General features: G+C 53.2%; 1 protein-coding gene across 1 annotated transcript in view; it reads right to left on the reverse strand.

Annotated features, from left to right (window-relative positions):
- Positions 1-695: 695 nt before the first annotated feature.
- LOC116947433 (receptor-type tyrosine-protein phosphatase gamma-like) overlaps positions 696-27255 on the reverse strand; it is a 188386-nt gene continuing 161826 nt past the window's right edge. Inside the window, 8 exon segments of the mRNA XM_032963163.2 lie at positions 696-8844; positions 9671-9806; positions 10971-11113; positions 13411-13557; positions 13881-14012; positions 16028-16104; positions 23604-23694; positions 25452-25598. Coding sequence (XP_032819054.2) covers positions 8695-8844; positions 9671-9806; positions 10971-11113; positions 13411-13557; positions 13881-14012; positions 16028-16104; positions 23604-23694; positions 25452-25598 — 1023 coding nt within the window. The 3' untranslated portion in view covers positions 696-8694.

Consider the following 27255-nt stretch of genomic DNA (forward strand, 5'->3'; position numbering starts at 1 on the left):
TCGGGGTTCTTTCTCTGGTTCTGCCCCCTCCACATTTAGAAAGATGTCTTCTTTGGTTCTTTCGGTAAAGTCACGTAGAATGAGAATAAAATAATAAATTGATCAAATAAAATAACACAATAATATTCTCACGACGTTTCGGCCACAACACAAGCGGCCTTCATCAGGTGAAGGGACGAGACTGTCTGGAGGACAGCGCTGGAGTGAAAAAGCCACGCTCAGATCACTAAATTTAGAAAGATGTGTTTAGATGATTCGGCCACGACTATAAATTCCCACACGTGACGACGATATAAGCCACTTCGATGAGCTTCCATGTGTGGCCAACTGGTAAATAAAATAGTTCAGTTTCGATTTAAAGCTTTCGTGACTGCAATGATTCATCTTCTTTGGTTCTTTCGGTAAAGTCACGTAGAATGAGAATAAAATAATAAATTGATAAAATAAAAATATATTATTGTGTTATTTTATTTTTCAATTTATTATTTTATTCTCATTCTACGTGACTTTACCGAAAGAACCAAAGAAGAAAAATAGTTCAGTGTTTTTAGTTTAGATTGTATATCAGGACGGTTCCTTTTGGTACCATGAGGAGCTCTGCTGGTTGAAATTCAGAACATCGTTCGCTGTGCCTTTTAGGAGGCACAAGTGGGACCCGGTTACGATGAACAGAAGCACAAGTAGACCCAAAGAAATGTTGTTATTTTCATTTTATTGTGTTTATTTTTGAGCTTGTACTACACGGATAATGATGTATCCAGAATGTAATCCCAGTGGGAAATACTTTACTTCAAGACAAACACAGCCAAGTAGGGATTTTTTTTCTTTCCGCAAACATCACTTTAATCTAATAAATATAGTAGTAAAAATGGCATTTCAAACGGGTTAAAAACAGTTAGGCATGTGTGCAGTCACGTCATTGTAAAAATGTGGTAAACAATCGCATCACCGTACAGACGCCACCGGCTTAATAAGTCGCAAATGTTAACTTCACGAATAGAAAAACGCAACGTATAAATGTGTTGTTTAATCATCACAAAAACATTGTTTTTTTCTCCTTTTTAAATAGCAAAATACGATATTCTATGACTATAAATACAAAATGTCTATTTTTATCGACTGTCTACCCATGGTACATATTTACAGCTTGCCAGTGACAAAATGCTAGTCTGTTAAACATACTTAAAGCAATCATCTCATATAGACTCTTGTTTTTTTATATAAAATACTGAAATTAAAATGACAGTTTTGGAACACGTTGCTATTTTTGTATTTTAAAATATTTAATTCCGCGAATGCAGTTTCCAATGCCTGTCACCCATGACCACGTGACTCTTCCGTTTGGGGAGTATTTTTAGGGGGCATTTTTAGAATCGACGTAAAAAAAGTGCCTTTGACCTTTCACATCAAATCCGCCTTCAATGCTCTCAAAATACTGGGCTCGGTTCGCAACTCGGCAAAGCGAGCATTCACATGCACGACCACATTCTGTCGAGCCCACGACTTCGCCGCTCGCACAGTCGTGTTCCGCGAGTCGGATACTCGGCAGAAGACGGCGGAATCGACGTACACAGGCGCAGCAGAAAAAGCAACACCTTGCATCGGCCCACTGACCTGCCGGCGTCTCTCCTGTTAAACCGCGGCCGGCTAAAAGCTTTGCTTCAGCTCAATCTATTCCGTAGCCGTGGAGTCGTCGCGTAGCGCAGGGTACGGCCCTCGCACGATGGGTTTCGGGGGCTGTATGGATGTTGAACTTTTTTCACACCGTGCGTAGCCGACCCGGGCCAATCGGAGTTGCACGTCTTTCGGTTCTCGACACGCGATGTAACTCACAGACACGGTAGACCGGTTGTGCGGACAATTGCTGAGTCTTTACACTGCTAATCAAGATCAACTCGTTCACGACCACTTATTTATTTGCCTACATAACATTCGCTATTGCCAATTTGACCGTCAAGCGTTATTCAGTTGGGCACGGACCGAATCATCTCGACGAGCTGAGCGAGAACTCTGCACGAGAACCCGCGAAGGTGAATGGGTGACGCAGTGATGCCACGAAAGCACCTGGGTTCGACTCCAGACTCGGGTGCCTTTGGAGTTTGTGCGTTCTCGCCCTGTTGGGTTTCCTCGCACAGCCAGACAGACGCGCCGGTGTCATTGGTGTTGGCCTAAACGTCGCAGAGTCGTAAGGACTCTCCCGAGAAGAGTCTTCGGACTCAGCGGGCCTTTCCTGGATGAATAGCAAATTATTGTTGTTGTTGTTGAACCTTGCACATTGCACGTTTCAAAGGTGCAGTCAAAGCGCTTCCGAGGCAGTGATCCTTGCGTGTGCGGTACAATTCGCATTAATATCGCGCGTCGAGATGTGACCGCACTCTCGATGTGCAGTACCTCGGCCCTACCTAGCGGCGGCGGCGGCGTTTTTTTGGGTGCTAATTTTCACAATTGGCTTTCTATTTAACAACAAAAAAATGGAACGCGAGGTGTATGATCTCTCGTGAATTTCCTTCGAGTCCCCAGCGGATGGGAATGTCGATGGCCCCAAATTCGGCGGGACGGCTAAAGTTGTGGTTTTTTTGGGTGTGTTTTGGAGTCGGGGAGATGGAAGATAAAAGCCACGAGGCTCAGGAGGAGACACGCGGCGGGGTTGATTTTCCGATGAGGGCATTCGTGGCGCGCGCGTGCCGCTCGATGGGATTAAATTGCGCACTTAAATGAGTAAAAATTAATTCGACCGAGACGTCGCATTAGAATGTGTGTGTGTATACACACGCAGTGGCTAGCAATGTGACTTTTCCCCGTGTTTCCACGCTTAATTATCCGCAACAATTTCGCGGGAGGACAATGTGCGCTCCAAGTTTTTTTTTTTAACGTCATCGCATTGCAGTTCTGCGAACGCTGTGAAAGAGCTTCGAGCTGTCCACAGCAACGCTGCCGTCCCAACACAGCTGACGGGGGCCCCGAAGCAAACGAACCTGTGCCAAATCATTCTCGACGTTTGCGATCACGCGAACTGTTTCCAATCCAATGGAGAAGGCCGTGCCGCAAGTCAGGGAACGAATTCTCTCTCTCGCCGCGCGCGTTCGCCCGTTGACCACCGCTGCGATCGCAAATGTGCGATGCCGATGGCTTCAATTCGCACCCCTTAGCCAATAGGCCGATGGGGAGCGCCGCTTTGTGCCAGCCGCTGGAATGCCCCGGTCGTGGAGACAAACAATAACGCACGCACTCACTCACTGTCACTCATGCACTGTCACTCACTCACTGTCACTCACTCCCTAACTGACGCACTCACTCACGCACTCACTCCCTCACTGACGCACTCACTCACTCAGTCACTCACTGACGCACTCACTCATGCACTCACTCACTGACGCAGTCATTCACTCACTCATACACTCACTCACTGACGCACTCACTCACTGACGCACTCACTCATGCACTCACTCACTGACGCACTGACTCACTCATGCACTCCCTCACTGACGCACTCACTCACTGACGCACTCACTCGCTCATACACTCACTGACGCACTCACTCACTGACGCACTCACTCACTCACTGACGCACTCACTCATACACTCACTCACTGACGCACTCGCTCACTCATACACTCACTCACTGACGCACTCGCTCACTCATACACTCACTCACTGACGCACCCACTCACTCATACACTCACTCACTGACGCACTCACTCACTGACGCACTCGCTCACTCATACACTCACTCACTGACGCACTCACTCACTGACGCACTCGCTCACTCATACACTCACTCACTGACGCACTCGCTCACTCATACACTCACTCACTGACGCACTCGCTCACTGACGCACTGACTCACTGACGCACTCGCTCACTCATACACTCACTCACTGACGCACTCGCTCACTCATACACTCACTCACTGACGCACTCGCTCACTCATACACTCACTCACTGACGCACTCGCTCACTCATACACTCACTCACTGACGCACTCGCTCACTCATACACTCACTCACTGACGCACTCACTCACTCACGGCTGTTTGTCGTAGCTCTGTAACGCCGCCGCTGTCTGCTGGCCGAGCTGCCCTAAAAAAAGAGCTTATGGCCCAATGGCTCTGTCTCTCTGTGTGTCTCTCTCTCTGTCTCTCTGTGTGTCTCTCTCTGTGTCTCTGTCTCTCTCTGTCTCTCTGTGTGTCTCTCGCTCTCTGTGTCTCTGTGTCTATCTCTCTCTGTCTCTCTCTCTGTGTGTGTCTCTGTCTGTGTCTCTGTGTCTCTCTCTTTCTGTTTCTCTGTCTCTGTGTGCGTCTCTCTGTCTCTGTGAGCCACGCGCTTTCTCAAACACGTGAGCGATCGTGGCCTTCCCTTTGCCTCTGTCCGTTGATGTTACTCGAGAATCTCTTTGGGTTCGATACTACCAGTTGCTCCCACGATACTACTCCCAGTTGCTTCCACGATACTACTCCCAGTTGCTCCCACGATACTACTCCCAGTTGCTCCCACGATACTACTCCCAGTTGCTTCCACGCTCGCTCCAGTTTGCTCACGTTACTCAGTACGCCGTCCTCAACGGGCCCGAGCGAGAAATAAACTCACGATTCTCATTCTGAATAACGCGAGTAAACAAGTGACGTTGAACTGAAGCAAAGCCGTACCTCTCTCCCACCTGTCTGCGAATGTGGAATCATTGTCCCCCAAAGGTTGTACTGTATTGCCCTAACGTATAACTTCCATACAACGCATACCCTATCGGAACGGATATCGTTGCACGGACGTTATAACGTTTCGGCATTCTGTTCATTCCAACCATTTCCCATTAGGAGGTTCCAAAACGTGTTCTTTCCTCCATTCCAAACCAGTATACTATATAAAATATTTAGCTTTTCACATTCAAACGGCATGCATTGGTTACTTTACCATGTGATTCACTTACCATCGTTAGTCTTTAGTAGAGCACGGCTGCAAGCAAAGGTTTACTCACAATATAAAAGGTGGCTGACTACGATAGAATTTATATCGTTAGTAAAAACAAAAGCGTTAAAAGTTCACATTAAGGATGACTCGAACGATTTAACAAATATCTTGCGGTGTGCGTGTGTTTGAAAAGCTAGGAAATCAGGCTCGTTGTTGTCCACCATACCTCAACTTTATCGATGTTGGACTTTCAATGGGTGCACTGGCCTTTGCTCCCACCACGTCGATATGCAAACTTGAACGCAGCAGCAGCAGCAGCATCATCATCACCACTCCTCTCCGTATGGCAGATTGAAAACTAATTTCACCCGAACTGCTTTTTTGTGTCCAGTTTGTCGTCCTTCTCCCGCACCTCCGATCAGCAGGGTCGGCTACGTACGGTGCGAAAGAAGTTCAGGGTACGTACATGGCATGAAAACGACCGACCTGTGCGCGTGTTTTGGCACAGCTCGTGAAAGTGGGTCCTCAAGACGCTCGCCGGTGTCCACGTTTGACCAGTGGCGGGGGGGGGGGGGGCTGATGCTCGACTCGACCACGTGCAGTCTTCACGTGCCGCGATCACCCCCCAACAAGAGACGGCTCAGCAGAACGAACGTGGAGTGGACACAGCGAAGACGCCGCATCTTGCCCTGCAGTCCGGGCCGTGACCGCAGTCGATCCGCCGCCGTTCGGATTTTCACGCCTTTACGTCGACTTTTGTCGACTTTGCAAATGCTAATTGCGTTGTTTTTTTACACGGGGGCTTGATTATAAATGTGTCGTTAAACCCGCCACCACCAATTAGTAAGATTTGTCACATAAACAGAACATGCCAATTCGTTACTAGTGCAGCGAACCTTTATATTTATGCGATCTAACCCCCAAAAAAACCTAAATTATGGATGTATTTTTTCGTTTCTATCTGGGCGCATCGGTTGATGTTTTAATGAATCTAAAAAAAAGACGACCGGCTCCTGGATGTCGGCCAATCCCATTCCGCGAAAGGCTGCCAAATGTGTAGTTAAGGAAGCGACCGGAGAAGCGGAAAGTTAACCGTTGTCGGGGCACGTTTCTTTGCGGGTGCGCCAATTAAAACGACGCTCCGTTGGGAAAAAGACAAAAAACGCCCCAGAAAATGGTGACCTCGTTAGGAGGCTCGGCACAAACGAGCAGGCCACGGCGCTGTGACTCAACGAATCTTCTCACCAGGAAACCCCTCGGCCATGACCAATTATTTATAAAGCACAGTACCGGCCGGTCGCCAAATTAAGCCAGAATCGGACCGTCGCTTCATTCCGCTGATCGCAATCCAGAGTTGGGCAGGGGGGGTGGGGGGTGCACTGTTATCGCTGACAAAGCCCTTGCTGGAATTTTTGTAAAGCAAAATGTAATCACGGCCAAATTAAAGTGCGACGGGCAATCGCTAAAATTATTGTGTCATTTGCAGCAGGAATCGATTTAAGCAATCTACTCTGTAACAACGTTCTCCTCCGTGTGCTCCACGCGCTCTGAATAACCGACGCCTCTGGGTTTAACGTTAAAACCGACAACAGGGAGTAATCTTCTGGCCTGATATAAAAAAATGCCGATTACATTACATCAAGGAATATATCGTTAAATGTCTATTAACGTTTACTGGCTGAAACCAAACTTTTAACAGGTGTTTGTCTCCTCTGTTGTCCTCAGTCTGGAACCTTCTTCCCCCAGCCGTCAGTGCTGTGGGCTCCCTGCCCCTGGTGACATCCAGGCTCAGAAAGACCTTCTTCTATGTTCTCCTACGAGTTAATCTCTCTCACTAAAAAAAAATGAACAAAATTTTCCCTCCATTTCCCAGGATGCCCACATCCTGCTTCTCTCTGTGGAATTTTCCGAAAAGCGTTCTGCTTCAAGATGCGATCGGAACCCAAATGGTACTTGCACGATGGCATCACACAGTGGCCACCAGGGATGGCAGTGCAATGGACCGCGGCGATGCCACGCCGGCAAGTTCCAGGGGAGATGAGGGCTCGTATCGCGCGAGATATTTTAAGAGAGTGTAGATAGCTTCTCGTTAACAACCCTGCGGTTCGTTAGTTGAGCCATCGCAAGCACCGGACGTAATTGTTACTTGTTATTTGTGTTGCTCGTTACGATCGCTTGGCTGCAATGATCTAATCGGCGTGGAGGATGAGAACGCGGTGTGCTGCGGATGTCTCTCTCTCTCTCTCGCTCGCTCTCTCATCGCTGACCGGAATTACGGAACGGCCGCAAGGATAATACGACAGACGTGTGGCGAAAAGGGAGTTTAAATGGTGCAACGGCGAGGCGTGTTAGGATGATGGGCACATGGGAGAGCACGGAGGAGAGAGCACAAAGAACGAGGTGCTGCGAACATTCTGTTCAACATTCTGTTGGCAGCACAGCGCTGTCTACTGCTTGCCGAGAAGCCGACTGATGTGACCCCAGAAGGAGTTTGGTGATTTCATATGGACTCCAGTTTGCAAGGCCTGAAGACAAAGTCAACCCGGCCAAAAATATAGAATTTTTTTCAAACGTAAAATATTGCCGTAATAATATCGTTTAATATTAAAGACTGCCGGGTAAATGTGACGCTGCTGCGCTTTAAAATGAAAGGACAGATGCGGAGTGTGCCTGGTCGAACGAGCCTCGGGGCCATCCTTCTCTGTGGGCATCTCTCTGCGGGGGCAACCGTTTTGACGTTTCACCACCCTGGTGCCCATCTCATCCATGCAGAGCGCCGACGATGGCGACGATGACGACGACGATGACGACTATGACAACAATGACGACGCCGACGATGACGACGATGACGACGACGATGACGACTATGACAACAATGACGACGCCGACGATGACGACGATGACGACGACGATGACGACTATGACAACAATGACGACGACGACGATGACGACGATGACGACGACGATGACGACTATGACAACAATGACGACGCCGACGATGACGACGATGACGACGACGATGACGACTATGACAACAATGACGACGACGACGATGACGACGACGACGACGATGACGACGATGACGACGATGATAACAATGACGATGACGACGACGCGCTGTATATCGGCTGGCGTGCAGGTGCCGGGCGGACGGTTGCGATCTCCGCGACCGTGAAGGATGGCGGTGGATGTGGGGGAGGCCTTCATCCAGCACTGGATAAATCACGGCCGATGATTTGAGATGGCCATGGTGAGCTCCCGCTCGCTCCGTGTGATTGGGGCGCGCGGTCACGGTCGAGGGGTTTACCGCGGCCAACTCTGCCGACACGGCCGCGCCGCCCATCGCTTCTTCTGCCAGACCACGCAACTGTTGCCAGTCGACGCCCGGCCGCTCGAACGTCAACCTCGGCCGCCTGCCCACTCCCACGCTGCGCAGGTGCCGCACCCAATGCGTCCAACTGACCTCACCGGGTCACACGCCCGGGGGCTGCATTTCAGCCGGGTCTGCGTGACGCGTCTGTACCCGGCACACCGCATCTAGTATACCTCGCGCTACGGCCGAGACTACTGCTCTCGCGCTTATTCTAGTCTTCCGGCTACTTCAAACGGAGAGAGAGAGAGAGAGAGATTAACGAGTCGCGGTCGCATCCACGCACCGGCGTGGTGCGGGCGCGCCGTGCTCCAAACCGTCGCGGCTGAGCGCACGTGCGCCGGTGCCGAAGGATACGACGGGGGGGGGCGGGTGGGGGGGGGGGGGTTGGTGGGACGGAGCCCGCGGGGGGCGTCGTCGTCACACGAGCGACTCGAGGCTCTCCTCCGGCGTGACGTCCTCCAGCAGGGCCGACGCGCCGTTGCGGCCGTCCGGCTTCACGCCGTTGCCGCTGTTCTCGCGAGCGCTCACCAGGCTCAGCAGCGCCTTGTACAGGTACTGGTACTGCTCCTGCGGGGACGAGACGCAAGCGCGGTCAGCGCTCTTTACGCATGTCGTGAACACGATGCACAGTTACGTGGGTTTATTTTGTTGAAGCAGGTGAGAACTCGGGAGAGGAGAAGAGTGGAAGCTCACGGTGAGGTTTTTCCCCCCACCCCTCCCCACCAATTTATTCAAAGTCGGGATGCGCCCGCGGTTTTAGCGGTTGGCCCGCCGGGCTAGCGATCGCACGTCTCTCTCCGCGACGTCTGACGTCGTTTCAAACGAATTGTCGCCTACGTGAGGGCACAAAACGAGATCCGCGACCGCGCTGGGCGCCACCAGGCGTGGTCGAGCAGGGGGGCCGTGCGGCCACGTTGGCAGGCGTGGGCGAGAGGTCTGGCAGCTGCGATTCGGAACACACGTGTCCCGTGTGCCGTGTGTCATGTCCCGTGTCCCATGTGTCGTGTCCCGTGTCCCATGTCCAGTGTGTCATGTCCCGTGTGCCATGTCCCGTGTGTCATGTCCCGTGTGTCATGTCCCGTGTCCCATGTCCCGTGTCCCATGTGTCGTGTCCCGTGTCCCTTGTCCCATGTCCCGTGTGCCGTGTCCCGTGTGTCATGTCCCGTGTGTCATGTCCCGTGTCCCGTGTCCCATGTCCCGTGTCCCATGTGTCGTGTGCCGTGTCCCGTGTGTCATGTCCTGTGTGCCTTGTCCCATGTCCCGTGTCCCATGTCCCGTGTGTCATGTCCCGTGTCCCATGTCCCGTGTGTCATGTCCCGTGTCCCGTGTCCCATGTCCCGTGTCCCATGTCCCGTGTGCAGTGTCCCGTGTGCCGCTAGTGGCGCGCACGTACGACGTCGGAGAAGACGCCGGGCCGCATGAGGTTGATCATGCGCGCTGCCTGGAACACGTCCACGGAGTTCTCCTCCTCCAGCTGCCGCGAGAGTGCGGCGAGGGCGCAGAACGTGCCGGCCACTGAGCTGCCCAGCCTGCGGGGCGCACGCACACACGGGTGGACACACGGGAGGACACACGGGAGGACACACGGGTGGACACACGGTCACACACACGGGCGGACACACGGGAGGACACACGGGTGGACACACGGGTGGACACACGGGTGGACACACGGGTAGACACACGGGTGGACACACGGACACACACGGGCACACATGGGTAGACACAGACAGACAGATCCCCATATAGCCTTGAACAGAATATGGGGCCAGTGCTCTACACACACGCATAAGCACAAACACAGTTACATACACACTCATTGAACACTGTGTAAGCTTTCGTGACCAATATTTAGGTTAATTGTTTTGGTCAGGTCGCGCAAGTAAGATGCTGTACCGCGCACCTCTCTCCACCCGACACGGCCAATGAATAAAGTTTTGCCGCTAAGAAACGGCGCCAATTTATTTCCGCTTGAGCAGCTCCGCGTGTGTGCTGCGCCGGGGAGCGACCCGCGACGTTCAACAACGTGGTTACGACGTTACTCTTGTAGTCACAACCAGCATCATCAGGCGGTTGCCGGAACACGCTCGCGCAGATATCTCCACACGCACGCTCGGAGACACCCCTCGCCTCGTGTGCGGGAGCTGGACGGATCGTCGCACTGCGAGACCACGAGAAATGGCGACTGCTTGAAAGGGGGCCTTCATCCGGCAGTGGATAGATCGTGGGTCCTCACGGTGAATACATGTACGTGTTTGTGTGTGCGCACATATGTACAGCCCTGTCCCTTACTGTTAAATGAGAGGCTTGCAAAGCCCTTTAAATAAGTAATCAAACATGAATACACAGAAGGCTGAACATAACATGCGCAGACTTTGGCACGCTGAGGAATGTTGGATGCCGCTAAAGACATTTCGCATGACATTGCAATGGGCCGCTTAGCAATTGTCCGCAATTTTAACTTTTGAAATCACTTTGGCTGGGTCCGCATTGTCTGTCTTGAGGTGACTTCCAGATATTGGGCCACTCACCCCACCCCGCGACTAGGCCTAACAATTCCCGGCGCTCGCCACGGTACAATATTGATCGTAACGACGCCGTGCCAGTGTGCACCACGGCCGGATAGCGGCACCCATCGCGCCGTCAACCCGCGTGCGTGCATGCGTGGCGCGTCGTTGCGCGCCCTCTCCACTCACAGGTCGTGCACGACGGTGGGGCCGTCGCGCGTCAGCGCCTCCTTCGCCACGATGTTGACGAGCTCGAAGACGCTGCTGATGGGGCCGTCCGGGTTGGGCCACCGCGGGCACTGGAAGTGCTTCACCTCGAGCACGTAGTCATCCTGGCGAACACGACGAGAGGGGGGGCGGGGGGGCGGAGTGGCGGGGGAGCGGGGCGCCATGTGGGTCAGCGACGTCGCGCTGCGGCCGCTGGCATGAGTCCACCGTGAACATCGCTCGTCCAGCCCTCCACCTGCGTGGTGGTGGACTCGGCCTCACAGACGACACTTTGATCGACTTTTAGTGTTTGGTGTTTGTCGTCTCTACCCCACGCACCGCCGATTTGCGCAGTTGGCTACGTACGGTGTAAAATAAGTGCAGCATACGTACGTATATACAAACTAAATGAACTATTTTTTTTTATTTTACCAGGTAAGGCCCACTGAGCTATGTAGCTCTTTTTCAGAAGCGACCTGGCTATCACGAATGATAGCTCATCGAAGCGGCTTATCATCAATTGTAAATTTCTAAGAGCCAATTACTGCAAACGTGCGATGTGGATTCTCAATGTGGAGGGAAAAACCGGAGGACCCAGAGAAAAATACAGAGAAAGAGAGACACTCAAACTCTAAATCTACAGCAGGCGTCGGGGTCGGGATCGATCCCCACGACCTCTTGCATACCAGGCGAGGTAGTTAACATCTCCTAGCCACCGCGGCTCCCCTCGCCTCGTGTGCAGGAGCCAGACTGATCGTCGCATTGCGAGACCACGGAAACGGTGACTGCTTGGGGAGGCTTTCATCGAGCAGTGGATAGATCATGGCTCCTGATTATGAATACATGCACGTGTGTGTGCGCACACATGTACTGCCCTGTCCCTTATTGTTGAACGAGAGGCCTGCCAAGCCCTTTAAATAAATAATAAAACACGAATACACGGAAGGCTGAACGCAACATGTACAGACCGATTTTGGCACGCTTAGCAATCTGGGATATCGCTTAGCAATTATCCGCAATTTCACTTACGGAATAACTTTGGCTGGGTCCGCGGTGTCTGTCTTGAGGTGACTTTAGGTTTTTAGCCACTCACCCCACCACCCAGCGACTCGGCCTACCAATTCGTGGCGCTCACCGTGGGACATTATCGTAATGGGAGCGATGCCGAGCGCTGCACCACCACGCAGCCGCGCCAGAGAATCACCGACGGAAACAAACAACCGCCCCTCTCTCCCCCACGCTCCTGAACTCTCCCCCGCAGCACGTTGCCTCTCTCAGACCCGGAGTGATTCATTTGCTCTGGGATATCTTTCCTGGGAGACGTTAATCGCATTCAATTAGTGCGAAAATATCCTCCCCCACCGCTTGTAACGTTTACATGCCGGCCCTGCTCTCGGATGGGTGATTAGGGGTCGTTACGGCCTCCCTTTACGCCGTGGTTCCCTGCCAATTTAAGCTCGCGCTCCCTGGCCCCAGCGAGCAGCAGCAGCAGCCTGAATCCGCTTCATTTCAACACTGCGATTATTGCCAGGGGCAAGTGGAACGACCATTACCACCTGAGCCTCCGCAAGCGTCGCCTTACAAAAAGACAAACTCGCCACGCCGCGGTGACGCGCGTTCACCGCGGCACGAAACCTGCCGTGAGCCGCGCAAGGGTAAGTTGGGTGTTGTTTGTTGACTTGTTCAGATCGCGTAGAAATAAAAATCCAACTTCGTTGTTGGTTAATCCCGCTAGATGGAGAGCACACACGCACAGAGACAAAGATCCCCCGTGTAGCCTTAACAGACTGTAGGGGCAAGCGCTGTTCGCAAGCACCTATAAAGGCCGGCACGGCACACGAGGGGGTGGGTGGCCAACACCACGCCCGGCCGCCTTTGTCTCCCCAGTGGCGATGTTTACACACCACACCAGGTGCTCATTTGAGGCTGAGTCGACCTAGAGGAGGCCCAGGGCCGGTTCAGATAATCGTCACCGGTGTTGGCGCGCTATCCCCGCTACACTACCGCTCCCCATTACACACGCACACAGCGCACGCAAGGAATGGTGGAGAATTGCAGAGGGGATTGCTTCAGCGTTTAAACACCGAGAAACCTAATTTGCATTGCCATACCGCCACCGTCCCAGCCACAGAAAGCTCTGCCCCGTGACGTCGCCTCGTTGTATATTTTGACCTTGCAAAGGGCCACGGCGCTGTTGACGAACGCGTCGAGTTTCCGCGTCGTTCGCTGCGCCCTCCGCTGCCAACGCAGCATCAACCAAACAATGATTTGTATTCGTGCTATCGGATTGCTTTGCCGGGGAGAGGCGTACATTCGCAGGATGGGATCCCCTCTCTCTTGGCCAAAATCTCCGGCGGGCAGATTTACGGCGCACGGCCTTCAAGGTGAACGAGCGAGCGAAGCACGGAATGTGCGGGAGCACCTGCGTTGCCTCGAGGATGAGTTCCCGGATAACCACTTGCTCCTCGCTGGAGAGACACAGCCGGTCCTCGCTGATGAGCGACACGCCGAAGCCTTCGCAGTGCATCGCTTGGTCGCGCCGGGGCCAGTAGGCAAACTCCTCCCCGTCCTGCGCGCGGTGGAGACGCACGCACACACAAAGACAAAGGTCCCCCGTGTAGCCTTTGACAGACTGTTGGGGCAAGTGCTGTTCGCGAGTAGCACCCGTGAAGGCCGGCACGGCTCACGAGGGGGGTGGGTGGCCAGCACCTCGCCCGGCCGCCTTTGTCTCCCCAGCGGCGATGTTTACAAGCGGCATCGGGTACTCATTTGAGTCAAATAATCGTCAGCGGGTGTTGGCCGCGAGCGGGAATCGAACCCGGGTCGCCGGGTTCGTAGCGCAGCGCCCACCCGGCTACCCTCCAGGTCACGTGTTTGTCAGCGGCGAGGCACCTTGTCCTGGTTAGGTCCCGGGAGCATGATGATGAGCTGTACGTTGTAGTCCCAGATCATTCTCCAGAAGTCCTTGATGGTGTTTGGCAGCGGATGTTGAGTCATGATGTACTCCGTGCTGCTGCTATAGCCCTGCAAATCGGAACGTGTTGAGTCATGATGTACTCCGTGCTGCTGCTATAGCCCTGCAAATCGGAACGTGGCAGCGCAAACGAAGAATCTTTATTTTGCCGCCGTGCTGACGGATGCGATGTGACAATAAAATATCCACTATCTTCACACCGTCCCGTTTTGACGAGCGTCCTTACATCCCGATTGTCGTTTTGCTCGTTTCTCGATTTGCATTAAATGTTCTATTTCTTGAACAAGCTATTACGAAATAACTCGATCCTTAAAGGTGTAAAAAAAAATCTGTTATCCATTAGTGCTTTGCAAAAACTATATGAGAGTGATTTAGGGCATGGCAATTATATGACGTCTTAATTTCCTATAGTACGTTAAATTAATTGTTTATGGTGTTACTGAGAACACTATGAGCGTTGTAGATTGTCAAGTTGCAATAAATATAATAGTTATGGCAGGCATATGTTTATCACAACTGCATTTGGATAATCGTTTTTAAAAGCGATATTCATTTGTACCGGGAAGTACAGCATAGCAGACAGTGCGAGTAGTGCGAGTTCCAATGCGCAATACAATTGTGAAGCTATGGAAAACAGATATCGCGATAATCGCGAAATTTGATATCGTATCATAAAAATGATATTGAGGCAACCTGAATAAATAAACACGGCCAAAAGGAATGATGACATCGCTTGTGGATTTTTCTGATTTCCTTTTTTGCTTTCACCCCCGCCAAGCCACCCCTTCAGTGTCTCCGCGTTTCTCCTGCTGGGATGTCATTGCCAGTGGCAGCGCTCTCTTCACCGCTGGCTTCCCAAGTGCAAGAGCGGCCAATGGGCCGTAAGGTGGATGCATTTACAGGTTCAACCACTGGAGGCATTGAAGAAACATTGTACTATTGGATGCATTAAACCCACTGGGGGGCGTTAGCACGTTAACCCACTGGACGCGTTAGCACGTTAACCCACTGGACACGTTAACACGTTAACCCACTGAAGGGCGTTAACGTGTTTACCCAATGGGGGGGGGGGGGCGTTAACGCGTTAACCCACTGGACGCGTTAGCACGTTAACCCACTGGGGGGCGTTAACACGTTAACCCACTGGATGTGTTAACGCGTTAACCCACTGGGGGGCGTTAACGCGTTAACCCACTGGATGTGTTAGCACGTTAACCCACTGGGGGGCGTTAACGCGTTAACCCACTGGGGGGCGTTAACACGTTGACTCACTGGGGGGCGCGGTTTGCATGCGGCACGTGACCCACGTGGCGCTCCACCGCTTTGCCAAAGTAATTTAAAAAAATAAAAATGTAAAGTTCGATGATGGGAGGTTGGCAGCTTATCGACGCCTTCATCCAGCCGTGGACTGAACCTGGCTGACGACGTATAAGTATAAAGGTGATTATTGAGTTACAAAACACATTTGCCAGTGCGCACTACATTGCAGTCGGTCAATGACCAGCTAGCTGGTGGTGGGGTGAAGTGTGGGTCCGTCTTGTCGCCCTATTCATTCCAACTGCATAGAAGCCGAGAAGGATGTGTGCGTGCGTGACTTAACAAACACAAAGATCCCCCGTATAGCCTTAACAGACTGTTGGGGCAAGAGCTTTTAGCGAGCACCTACGAAGGCCGGCAGGGGACACGAGGGGGTGGGTGGCCAGCACCACGCGCCGTGCCGGTGGCGAACTTCCACCCCCCCCCCCGCCGCCCCCCGTCCGAGTTTGGCTTCGGGAGGTTTTTGTGAGCGTAGCGGCCGCCTGTGAATGGAAGTGGCGAGTGGGTCGGAGAAGGGGGGCTGAGCCCGAGTGCAGCCCCGGCTGACCGCCCGCCCGGCCTCCCGCCTGCGGGCAGCAACGCATTGTGGTTTGGCTTCAATGCTCAGCCGGCTGCCCACTTAACAAGACGCCACGCGTTACGTTCGCTCGGCCGCTCGGCTCCGCTCCGAGAGACTCTCGAGAGCGCGAGAGGACGCGCGGCTGCACGGGCTAGGTGGCTGGGGTGGCGCGGGCAGGCGCTGACCCACCATGATGTAGGAGGCGTTGATGTAGTCCGAACCCTCGACGTCTCCCAGGGAGGCGAGCTCCACTCGCGACGACTCCACTGTGGGGAACACCGCTGGGTTAGACACAGAGACAGAGCACAAGGACACACACAGTCTCCTAGCGGGGTGGGGAACACCGCTGGGTTAGACACAGAGACAGAACACAAGGACACACACAGTCTCCCAGCACCGTGGGGAACACCGCTGGGTTAGACACAGAGACAGAGCACAAGGACACACACAGTCTCCCAGCACCGTGGAGAACACCGCTGGGTTAGACACAGAGACAGAACACAAGGACACACACAGTCTCCTAGCGGGGTGGGGAACACCACTGGGTTAGACACAGAGACAGAGCACAAGGACACACACAGTCTCCTAGCGGGGTGGGGAACACCACTGGGTTAGACACAGAGACAGAACACAAGGACACACACAGTCTCCCAGTGGGGTGGGGAACACCACTGGGTTAGACACAGAGACAGAGCACAAGGACACACACAGTCTCTCAGCACCATGGGGAACACCGCTGGGTTAGACACAGAGGCAGAACACAAGGACACACACAGTGTCCCAGCGGGGTGGGGAACACCGCTGGGTTAGACACAGAGACAGAACACAAGGACACACACAGTCTCCCAGTGGGGTGGGGAACACCGCTGGGTTAGACACAGAGACAGAACACAAGGACACACACAGTCTCCCAGCACCGTGGGGAACACCGCTGGGTTAGACACAGAGACAGAACACAAGGACACACACAGTCTCCCAGCACCGTGGGGAACACCGCTGGGTTAGACACAGAGACAGAGCACAAGGACACACACAGTCTCCCAGCGCCGTGGGGAACATCGCTGGGTTAGACACAGAGACAGAACACAAGGACACACACAGTCTCCCAGTGGGGTGGGGGACACCGTTGGGTTAGACACAGAGACAGAACACAAGGACACACACAGTCTCCCAGCGGGGTGGGGAACACCCCTGGGTTAGACACAGAGACAGAACACAAGGACACACACAGTCTCCCAGCGCCGTGGGGAACACCGCTGGGTTAGACACAGAGACAGAGCACAAGGACACACACAGTCTCCCAGCACCGTGGGGAACACCGCTGGGTTAGACACAGAGACAGAACACAAGGACACACACAGTCTCCTAGTGGGGTGGGGAACACCGCTGGGTTAGACACAGAGACAGAGCACAAGGACACACACAGTCTCCCAGCACCGTGGGGAACACCGCTGGGTTAGACACAGAGACAGAACACAAGGACACACACAGTCTCCCAGCACCGTGGGGAACACCGCTGGGTTAGACACAGAGACAGAACACAAGGACACACACAGTCTCCCAGTGGGGTGGGGAACACCGCTGGGTTAGACACAGAGACAGAACACAAGGACACACACAGTGTCCCAGCGGGGTGGGGAACACCACTGGGTTAGACACAGAGACAGAACACAAGGACACACACAGTCTCCCAGGGCTGTGGGGAACACCGCTGGGTTAGACACAGAGACAGAACACAAGGACACACACAGTCTCCCAGTGGGGTGGGGGACACCGCTGGGTTAGACACAGAGACAGAGCACAAGGACACACACAGTCTCTCAGCACCATGGGGAACACCGCTGGGTTAGACACAGAGACAGAACACAAGGACACACACAGTCTCCTAGTGGGGTGGGGAACACCGCTGGGTTAGACACAGAGACAGAACACAAGGACACACACAGTCTCCCAGTGGGGTGGGGAACACCGCTGGGTTAGACACAGAGACAGAACACAAGGACACACACAGTCTCCCAGGGCTGTGGGGAACACCGCTGGGTTAGACACAGAGACAGAGCACAAGGACACACACAGTCTCCCAGCACCGTGGGGAACACCACTGGGTTAGACACAGAGACAGAACACAAGGACACACACAGTGTCCCAGCGGGGTGGGGAACACCACTGGGTTAGACACAGAGACAGAACACAAGGACACACACAGTCTCCCAGGGCTGTGGGGAACACCGCTGGGTTAGACACAGAGACAGAGCACAAGGACACACACAGTCTCCCAGCGCCGTGGAGAACACCGCTGGGTTAGACACAGAGGCAGAACACAAGGACACACACAGTGTCCCAGTGGGGTGGGGAACACCGCTGGGTTAGACACAGAGGCAGAACACAAGGACACACACAGTGTCCCAGTGGGGTGGGGAACACCGCTGGGTTAGACACAGAGACAGAACACAAGGACACACACAGTCTCCTAGTGGGGTGGGGAACACCGCTGGGTTAGACACAGAGACAGAGCACAAGGACACACACAGTCTCCCAGCACCGTGGGGAACACCGCTGGGTTAGACACAGAGACAGAACACAAGGACACACACAGTCTCCCAGCACCGTGGGGAACACCGCTGGGTTAGACACAGAGACAGAACACAAGGACACACACAGTCTCCCAGTGGGGTGGGGAACACCGCTGGGTTAGACACAGAGACAGAACACAAGGACACACACAGTGTCCCAGCGGGGTGGGGAACACCACTGGGTTAGACACAGAGACAGAACACAAGGACACACACAGTCTCCCAGGGCTGTGGGGAACACCGCTGGGTTAGACACAGAGACAGAACACAAGGACACACACAGTCTCCCAGTGGGGTGGGGGACACCGCTGGGTTAGACACAGAGACAGAACACAACGACACACACAGTCTCCCAGCACCGTGGGGAACATCGCTGGGTTAGACACAGAGACAGAACACAAGGACACACACAGTGTCCCAGCGGGGTGGGGAATACCGCTGGGTTAGACACAGAGACAGAGCACAAGGACACACACAGTCTCTCAGCACCATGGGGAACACCGCTGGGTTAGACACAGAGACAGAACACAAGGACACACACAGTCTCCTAGTGGGGTGGGGAACACCGCTGGGTTAGACACAGAGACAGAGCACAAGGACACACACAGTCTCTCAGCACCATGGGGAACACCGCTGGGTTAGACACAGAGACAGAACACAAGGACACACACAGTCTCCTAGTGGGGTGGGGAACACCGCTGGGTTAGACACAGAGACAGAACACAAGGACACACACAGTCTCCCAGTGGGGTGGGGAACACCGCTGGGTTAGACACAGAGACAGAACACAAGGACACACACAGTCTCCCAGGGCTGTGGGGAACACCGCTGGGTTAGACACAGAGACAGAGCACAAGGGCACACACAGTCTCCCAGCACCGTGGGGAACACCACTGGGTTAGACACAGAGACAGAACACAAGGACACACACAGTGTCCCAGCGGGGTGGGGAACACCACTGGGTTAGACACAGAGACAGAACACAAGGACACACACAGTCTCCCAGGGCTGTGGGGAACACCGCTGGGTTAGACACACAGACAGAACACAAGGACACACACAGTGTCCCAGCGGGGTGGGGAATACCGCTGGGTTAGACACAGAGACAGAGCACAAGGACACACACAGTCTCTCAGCACCATGGGGAACACCGCTGGGTTAGACACAGAGACAGAACACAAGGACACACACAGTCTCCTAGTGGGGTGGGGAACACCGCTGGGTTAGACACAGAGACAGAGCACAAGGACACACACAGTCTCTCAGCACCATGGGGAACACCGCTGGGTTAGACACAGAGACAGAACACAAGGACACACACAGTCTCCTAGTGGGGTGGGGAACACCGCTGGGTTAGACACAGAGACAGAACACAAGGACACACACAGTCTCCCAGTGGGGTGGGGAACACCGCTGGGTTAGACACAGAGACAGAACACAAGGACACACACAGTCTCCCAGGGCTGTGGGGAACACCGCTGGGTTAGACACAGAGACAGAGCACAAGGACACACACAGTGTCCCAGCGGGGTGGGGAACACCACTGGGTTAGACACAGAGACAGAACACAAGGACACACACAGTGTCCCAGCGGGGTGGGGAACACCACTGGGTTAGACACAGAGACAGAACACAAGGACACACACAGTCTCCTAGTGGGGTGGGGAACACCGCTGGGTTAGACACAGAGACAGAGCACAAGGACACACACAGTCTCCCAGCACCGTGGGGAACACCGCTGGGTTAGACACAGAGACAGAACACAAGGACACACACAGTCTCCCAGCACCGTGGGGAACACCGCTGGGTTAGACACAGAGACAGAACACAAGGACACACACAGTCTCCCAGTGGGGTGGGGAACACCGCTGGGTTAGACACAGAGACAGAACACAAGGACACACACAGTGTCCCAGCGGGGTGGGGAACACCACTGGGTTAGACACAGAGACAGAACACAAGGACACACACAGTCTCCCAGGGCTGTGGGGAACACCGCTGGGTTAGACACAGAGACAGAACACAAGGACACACACAGTCTCCCAGTGGGGTGGGGGACACCGCTGGGTTAGACACAGAGACAGAACACAACGACACACACAGTCTCCCAGCACCGTGGGGAACATCGCTGGGTTAGACACAGAGACAGAACACAAGGACACACACAGTGTCCCAGCGGGGTGGGGAATACCGCTGGGTTAGACACAGAGACAGAGCACAAGGACACACACAGTCTCTCAGCACCATGGGGAACACCGCTGGGTTAGACACAGAGACAGAACACAAGGACACACACAGTCTCCTAGTGGGGTGGGGAACACCGCTGGGTTAGACACAGAGACAGAGCACAAGGACACACACAGTCTCTCAGCACCATGGGGAACACCGCTGGGTTAGACACAGAGACAGAACACAAGGACACACACAGTCTCCCAGTGGGGTGGGGGACACCGCTGGGTTAGACACAGAGACAGAACACAACGACACACACAGTCTCCCAGCACCGTGGGGAACATCGCTGGGTTAGACACAGAGACAGAACACAAGGACACACACAGTGTCCCAGCGGGGTGGGGAATACCGCTGGGTTAGACACAGAGACAGAGCACAAGGACACACACAGTCTCTCAGCACCATGGGGAACACCGCTGGGTTAGACACAGAGACAGAACACAAGGACACACACAGTCTCCTAGTGGGGTGGGGAACACCGCTGGGTTAGACACAGAGACAGAGCACAAGGACACACACAGTCTCTCAGCACCATGGGGAACACCGCTGGGTTAGACACAGAGACAGAACACAAGGACACACACAGTCTCCTAGTGGGGTGGGGAACACCGCTGGGTTAGACACAGAGACAGAACACAAGGACACACACAGTCTCCCAGTGGGGTGGGGAATACCGCTGGGTTAGACACAGAGACAGAACACAAGGACACACACAGTCTCCCAGGGCTGTGGGGAACACCGCTGGGTTAGACACAGAGACAGAGCACAAGGACACACACAGTCTCCCAGCACCGTGGGGAACACCACTGGGTTAGACACAGAGACAGAACACAAGGACACACACAGTGTCCCAGCGGGGTGGGGAACACCACTGGGTTAGACACAGAGACAGAACACAAGGACACACACAGTCTCCCAGGGCTGTGGGGAACACCGCTGGGTTAGACACAGAGACAGAACACAAGGACACACACAGTGTCCCAGCGGGGTGGGGAATACCGCTGGGTTAGACACAGAGACAGAGCACAAGGACACACACAGTCTCTCAGCACCATGGGGAACACCGCTGGGTTAGACACAGAGACAGAACACAAGGACACACACAGTCTCCTAGTGGGGTGGGGAACACCGCTGGGTTAGACACAGAGACAGAGCACAAGGACACACACAGTCTCTCAGCACCATGGGGAACACCGCTGGGTTAGACACAGAGACAGAACACAAGGACACACACAGTCTCCTAGTGGGGTGGGGAACACCGCTGGGTTAGACACAGAGACAGAACACAAGGACACACACAGTCTCCCAGTGGGGTGGGGAACACCGCTGGGTTAGACACAGAGACAGAACACAAGGACACACACAGTCTCCCAGGGCTGTGGGGAACACCGCTGGGTTAGACACAGAGACAGAGCACAAGGACACACACAGTCTCCCAGCACCGTGGGGAACACCACTGGGTTAGACACAGAGACAGAACACAAGGACACACACAGTGTCCCAGCGGGGTGGGGAACACCACTGGGTTAGACACAGAGACAGAACACAAGGACACACACAGTCTCCCAGGGCTGTGGGGAACACCGCTGGGTTAGACACAGAGACAGAGCACAAGGACACACACAGTCTCCCAGCGCCGTGGAGAACACCGCTGGGTTAGACACAGAGGCAGAACACAAGGACACACACAGTGTCCCAGTGGGGTGGGGAACACCGCTGGGTTAGACACAGAGACAGAACACAAGGACACACACAGTCTCCCAGCGGGGTGGGGAACACCGCTGGGTTAGACACAGAGACAGAACACAAGGACACACACAGTCTCCCAGTGGGGTGGCAGTCTAGTGGCACGGTAGCTCATGGTGACAGAAAGCCTTCTCTCTCTCTCTCTCCCTCGATCTAGGGGGAATTCCTCTGGCTTCTTCGATTTTCTCCCGAAACTGAAGGAGCATTGCCATGAAACTGGTGTTGGCCAAAAAACATCCCAATGCTGAATTATTACCTGCAAACAACAACTCAATTCGGGATGACAGTGCACGTAGCGGCGACGTCGCCCACCCCCCTCCCCGCGACGAACACTCGGCAGGACTCTCCCCAGAACGAGTCCTGAGACTCAGCGAGGCTTTTCCGGGTAAACAATCGCAGCAATAATGACGATGCCCAGTGATCTACACGTCACACGGTGTGCGCACGTGGTGTTGTGACTGTGCCACCTGTGAGGTGCCATAAACATGACGCGTCACGGGAAGTAGAATACCTCACAATGCCAGCGGGGGAGAGGACCACAGACGGAATGCGTCGCCTCGAGTGATGTGAATAATCTCTAATTTACCGTCCCAGGAAGACGGGACAGATTTCTGAGGACGTCCGCTACCTCAAAAAAAGAACAATCGTGGGAAAACACGGGCAGGTGGCAACCCCTCTTGGCCGCACGTGTGAATGTGCACCAGTGAACGTACGCGCACGTCCGGAGCGATCGCGGGGAGCGGCCGTGGCGAGGTGGTCAGCGCACTGCGCTACGCTCGCGGCCCACATCGGTCGTGGCAAAATCCCCGCTCCTGTGCTCCTGGCGGTCTGCGTTTGCCTCCTGGCCAAGTGTAACATTGGCGGCACAAGTTGCGTGAACCTGCCGCGTACGTGCTGCGCGTGGGGAGTGGTGGCGCAGTGCTTCGTGCGCTGCACGACAAACTCCGTGACGAGAGAGTTCAATTCCCATCAATGGCCCACGTCATTGGTGGATATCTGAACCAGTCTTGGGCCTCCCCTAGGTGCCAGCCTTAATAGGTGCTCGCTAACAGCACTGTCCCCAACAGTCTGTATAAGGCTAAACTGGGGATCCCTGGTCCGTTGTATGTATGCGTATATATTTGTCGGCAAGTGTGAGTGCGAGCACACACGCACGCACACGTATCTGTGCGTGTGCGTGTGTGTGTTATTGCGCGTATTGCTGAGTGCATTACCCGGCAGGACGGCCGTGGAGCGGTTTTTGTTTTGGTTGCATGGCTTCTGGGCGCTCGTGAAGTCTGAATGCAAGCCGCTCTGCAGGATTAGCTGCAAACGACACAACAAGCACGGCCAAGCGGAGTGACATCCCCAGCTCCGTTCGCACACTCGGACAAACAGAAAAGACACGCACCGATTCGGAAGGCGAACGTCGTCCTTGCATCAAACGAAACGCTCATCTTCGGCATCTGTGAACGATCGCCATCATCTTCCGAAAAGATTCAGCTTCCGCTCTTCGAGGGCGAGCGAAAACTGTGTGTGTGTCACGAGTTGAAGTTATTATGAGCATCGTAAAACTAACGAAATGAAAAAGCGACGCAATTGATCATGTTATTTTTTTCTGTTAGAACGATTTTTTTTGTTTACAAACTGGGCGAGGTTTTATTTTTACAAGCTGCCGAAAGTACCGCAATTGTTAGTTGAAAAATAAGAGACTGGTAAGGACGCCAATAGGCGGTCCGCACAATACATCACTGTGTTCTACGCTCCTTCAATGGAGGAGGAACAGCAAAAAACGACACGAACTCTTCTCTCTCGAAGCCCTCTCGTCGTGGCCAGCAGCAAACCTCCATGTGTGTTCAGGAGCCAACCTCCACACTGGCTCCTGAACACACTGCTCCTGTCATACGTGCTGGGAGCTTCTTAGGGGGCTGAATTCAGAATACCGAATTAGTGAACTGAATTCAGTTTGTGACAAAGTCCACTGCGTGCGTAGCAAAATTCTCGGACATTAACAATTCCAAAACTATTCTAAAAGCAACATTTATTTGAAGACTAAACTTTTTGTTAATTTTACCAGGTAAGGCACACTGAGCTATGTAGCTCTTTTCCAGAAGTGACCTGGCCAAAAATGATAGCTCAACGAATTGGCTCATCATCACGTGGAAATGTACAGCAGTGAAATGCTCTCAACGCGTAATGTTGGATTATTAATGTGGAGAGAAAACCGGAAGACCCGGAGAAAAATCCAAGCGACCACGGGGAGACAGAGAGAGAGACACATGAAAACTTCAAATATACAGCAGCAGGCATTGTCAGGGTCGCGATCGAACCCGCGTCCTCCTGTAGACCAGGCGAGGGAGTTAACATCTCCTAGCCACCGTGATGATACTGATGATGAGAGAGACACATGAAAACTTCAAATATACAGCAGCAGGCATTGTCAGGGTCGCGATCGAACCTACGTCCTCCTGTAGACCAGGCGAGGTAGTTAACATCTCCTAGCCACCGTGATGATACTGATGATGAGAGAGAGACATGAAAACTTAAAATATACAGCAGGCACTGTCAGGGTCGCGATCGAACCCGCATCCTCCTGTAGACCAGGCGAGGGAGTTAACATCTCCTAGCCACCGTGATGATAATGATGATGAGAGAGAGACATGAAAACTTCAAATATACAGCAGGCACTGTCAGGGTTGCGATCGAACCTGCATCCTCCTGTAGACCAGGCGAGGGAGTTAACATCTCCTAGCCACCGTGATGATAATGATGATGAGAGAGAGACATGAAAACTCCAAATATACAGCAGCAGGGGTCAGGGTCGTGATCGAACCCGCGTCCTCCTGTATACCAGGCGAGGGAGTTAACATCTCCTAGCCACCGTGATGATAATGATGATGAGAGAGAGACATGAAAACTCCAAATATACAGCAGCAGGCGTCAGGGTCGTGATCGAACCCGCGTCCTCCTGTATACCAGGCGAGGGAGTTAACATCTCCTAGCCACCGCGGCGCCCAAGCAACCCGCTGCAGTGCACGAACGCAACGACGGGAGAGCCGCGAGAGTTGTCGCGGGCGGCAGACCTTGAAGTGCTTCTCGACGCGGGTGAGTCCTGAGGGCCCCGGCGTGAGGATTCCGTTGACGTAGGCGTGCAGGCTCGAGGAGGCCACCTCCGTCTCGCGGCCCTGGATGGCCTCCAGTAGGGCCTCGTGGATGAACACGTACTGCTCCTGCACGGCCAAACCCAACAAACAACAACAATAAACCTCCCGTTAGCACGGCTGGCTACATACGGTGCGAAAGAAGTTCCTCAGACGTACGTACAACCTGCATTTACATTGAAGCAACATTGAAGCAATGACAAGAGGTCAGGTTTGTTTACTATCGGGGACCCCCTGATGGCAGCTTTATCCGAGGTAAACACACAGCACGAGATAAACACACAGCACGAGATAAACACACAGCACGAGATAAACACACAGCACGAGATAAACACACAACACGAGATAAACACACAGCACGAGATAAACACACAACACGAGATAAACACACAACACGAGATAAACACACAGCACGAGATAAACACACAACACGAGATAAACACACAACACGAGATAAACACACAACACGAGATAAACACACAACACGAGATAAACACACAGCACGAGATAAACACACAACACGAGATAAACACACAACACGAGATAAACACACAACACGAGATAAACACACAACACTAGGTAAACACACAACACGAGATAAACACACAGCACGAGATAAACACACAACACGAGATAAACACACAGCACGAGATAAACACACAACACGAGATAAACACACAACACGAGATAAACACACAACACGAGATAAACACACAGCACGAGATAAACACACAGCACGAGATAAACACACAACACGAGATAAACACACAACACGAGATAAACACACAACACGAGATAAACACACAGCACGAGATAAACACACAACACGAGATAAACACAGCACGAGATAAACACACAACACGAGATAACACACACAGCACGAGATAAACACACAACACGAGATAAACACACAGCACGAGATAAACACACAACACGAGATAAACACACAACACGAGATAAACACAGCACGAGATAAACACACAACACGAGATAAACACACAACACGAGATAAACACACAACACGAGATAAACACAACACTAGGTAAACACACAACACGAGATAAACACACAGCACGAGATAAACACACAACACGAGATAAACACACAGCACGAGATAAACACACAACACGAGATAAACACACAACACGAGATAAACACACAACACGAGATAAACACACAGCACGAGATAAACACACAGCACGAGATAAACACACAGCACGAGATAAACACACAACACGAGATAAACACACAACACGAGATAAACACACAGCACGAGATAAACACACAACACGAGATAAACACACAGCACGAGATAAACACACAACACGAGATAAACACACAACACGAGATAAACACACAACACGAGATAAACACACAACACGAGATAAACACACAGCACGAGATAAACACACAGCACGAGATAAACACACAACACGAGATAAACACACAGCACGAGATAAACACACAGCACGAGATAAACACACAGCACGAGATAAACACACAGCACGAGTCTGCGAGTGGGAATTAGAGGTCTTGCAGAAGGGGGCAACGCCGCTGTTGCTTTCTACAGTTTCGTAATTCGGGAGCCAGGGAGGGAGCGAGGGAGGGAGGGAGCCAGGGAGGGAGCGAGGGAGTCAGGGAGCCAGGGAGCGAGGGAGGGAGCCAGGGAGGGAGCGAGGGATTGGCACAGCGAGCTGCTGGCGCGAGGGCATCGTCGACGCCGCCC

This window comes from Petromyzon marinus, chromosome 30 (assembly GCF_048934315.1).
Source record: "Petromyzon marinus isolate PM22_M1 ecotype Great Lakes invasive population chromosome 30, UKy_Petmar_22M1.pri1.0, whole genome shotgun sequence".
Classification (NCBI taxonomy): domain Eukaryota; kingdom Metazoa; phylum Chordata; class Hyperoartia; order Petromyzontiformes; family Petromyzontidae; genus Petromyzon; species Petromyzon marinus.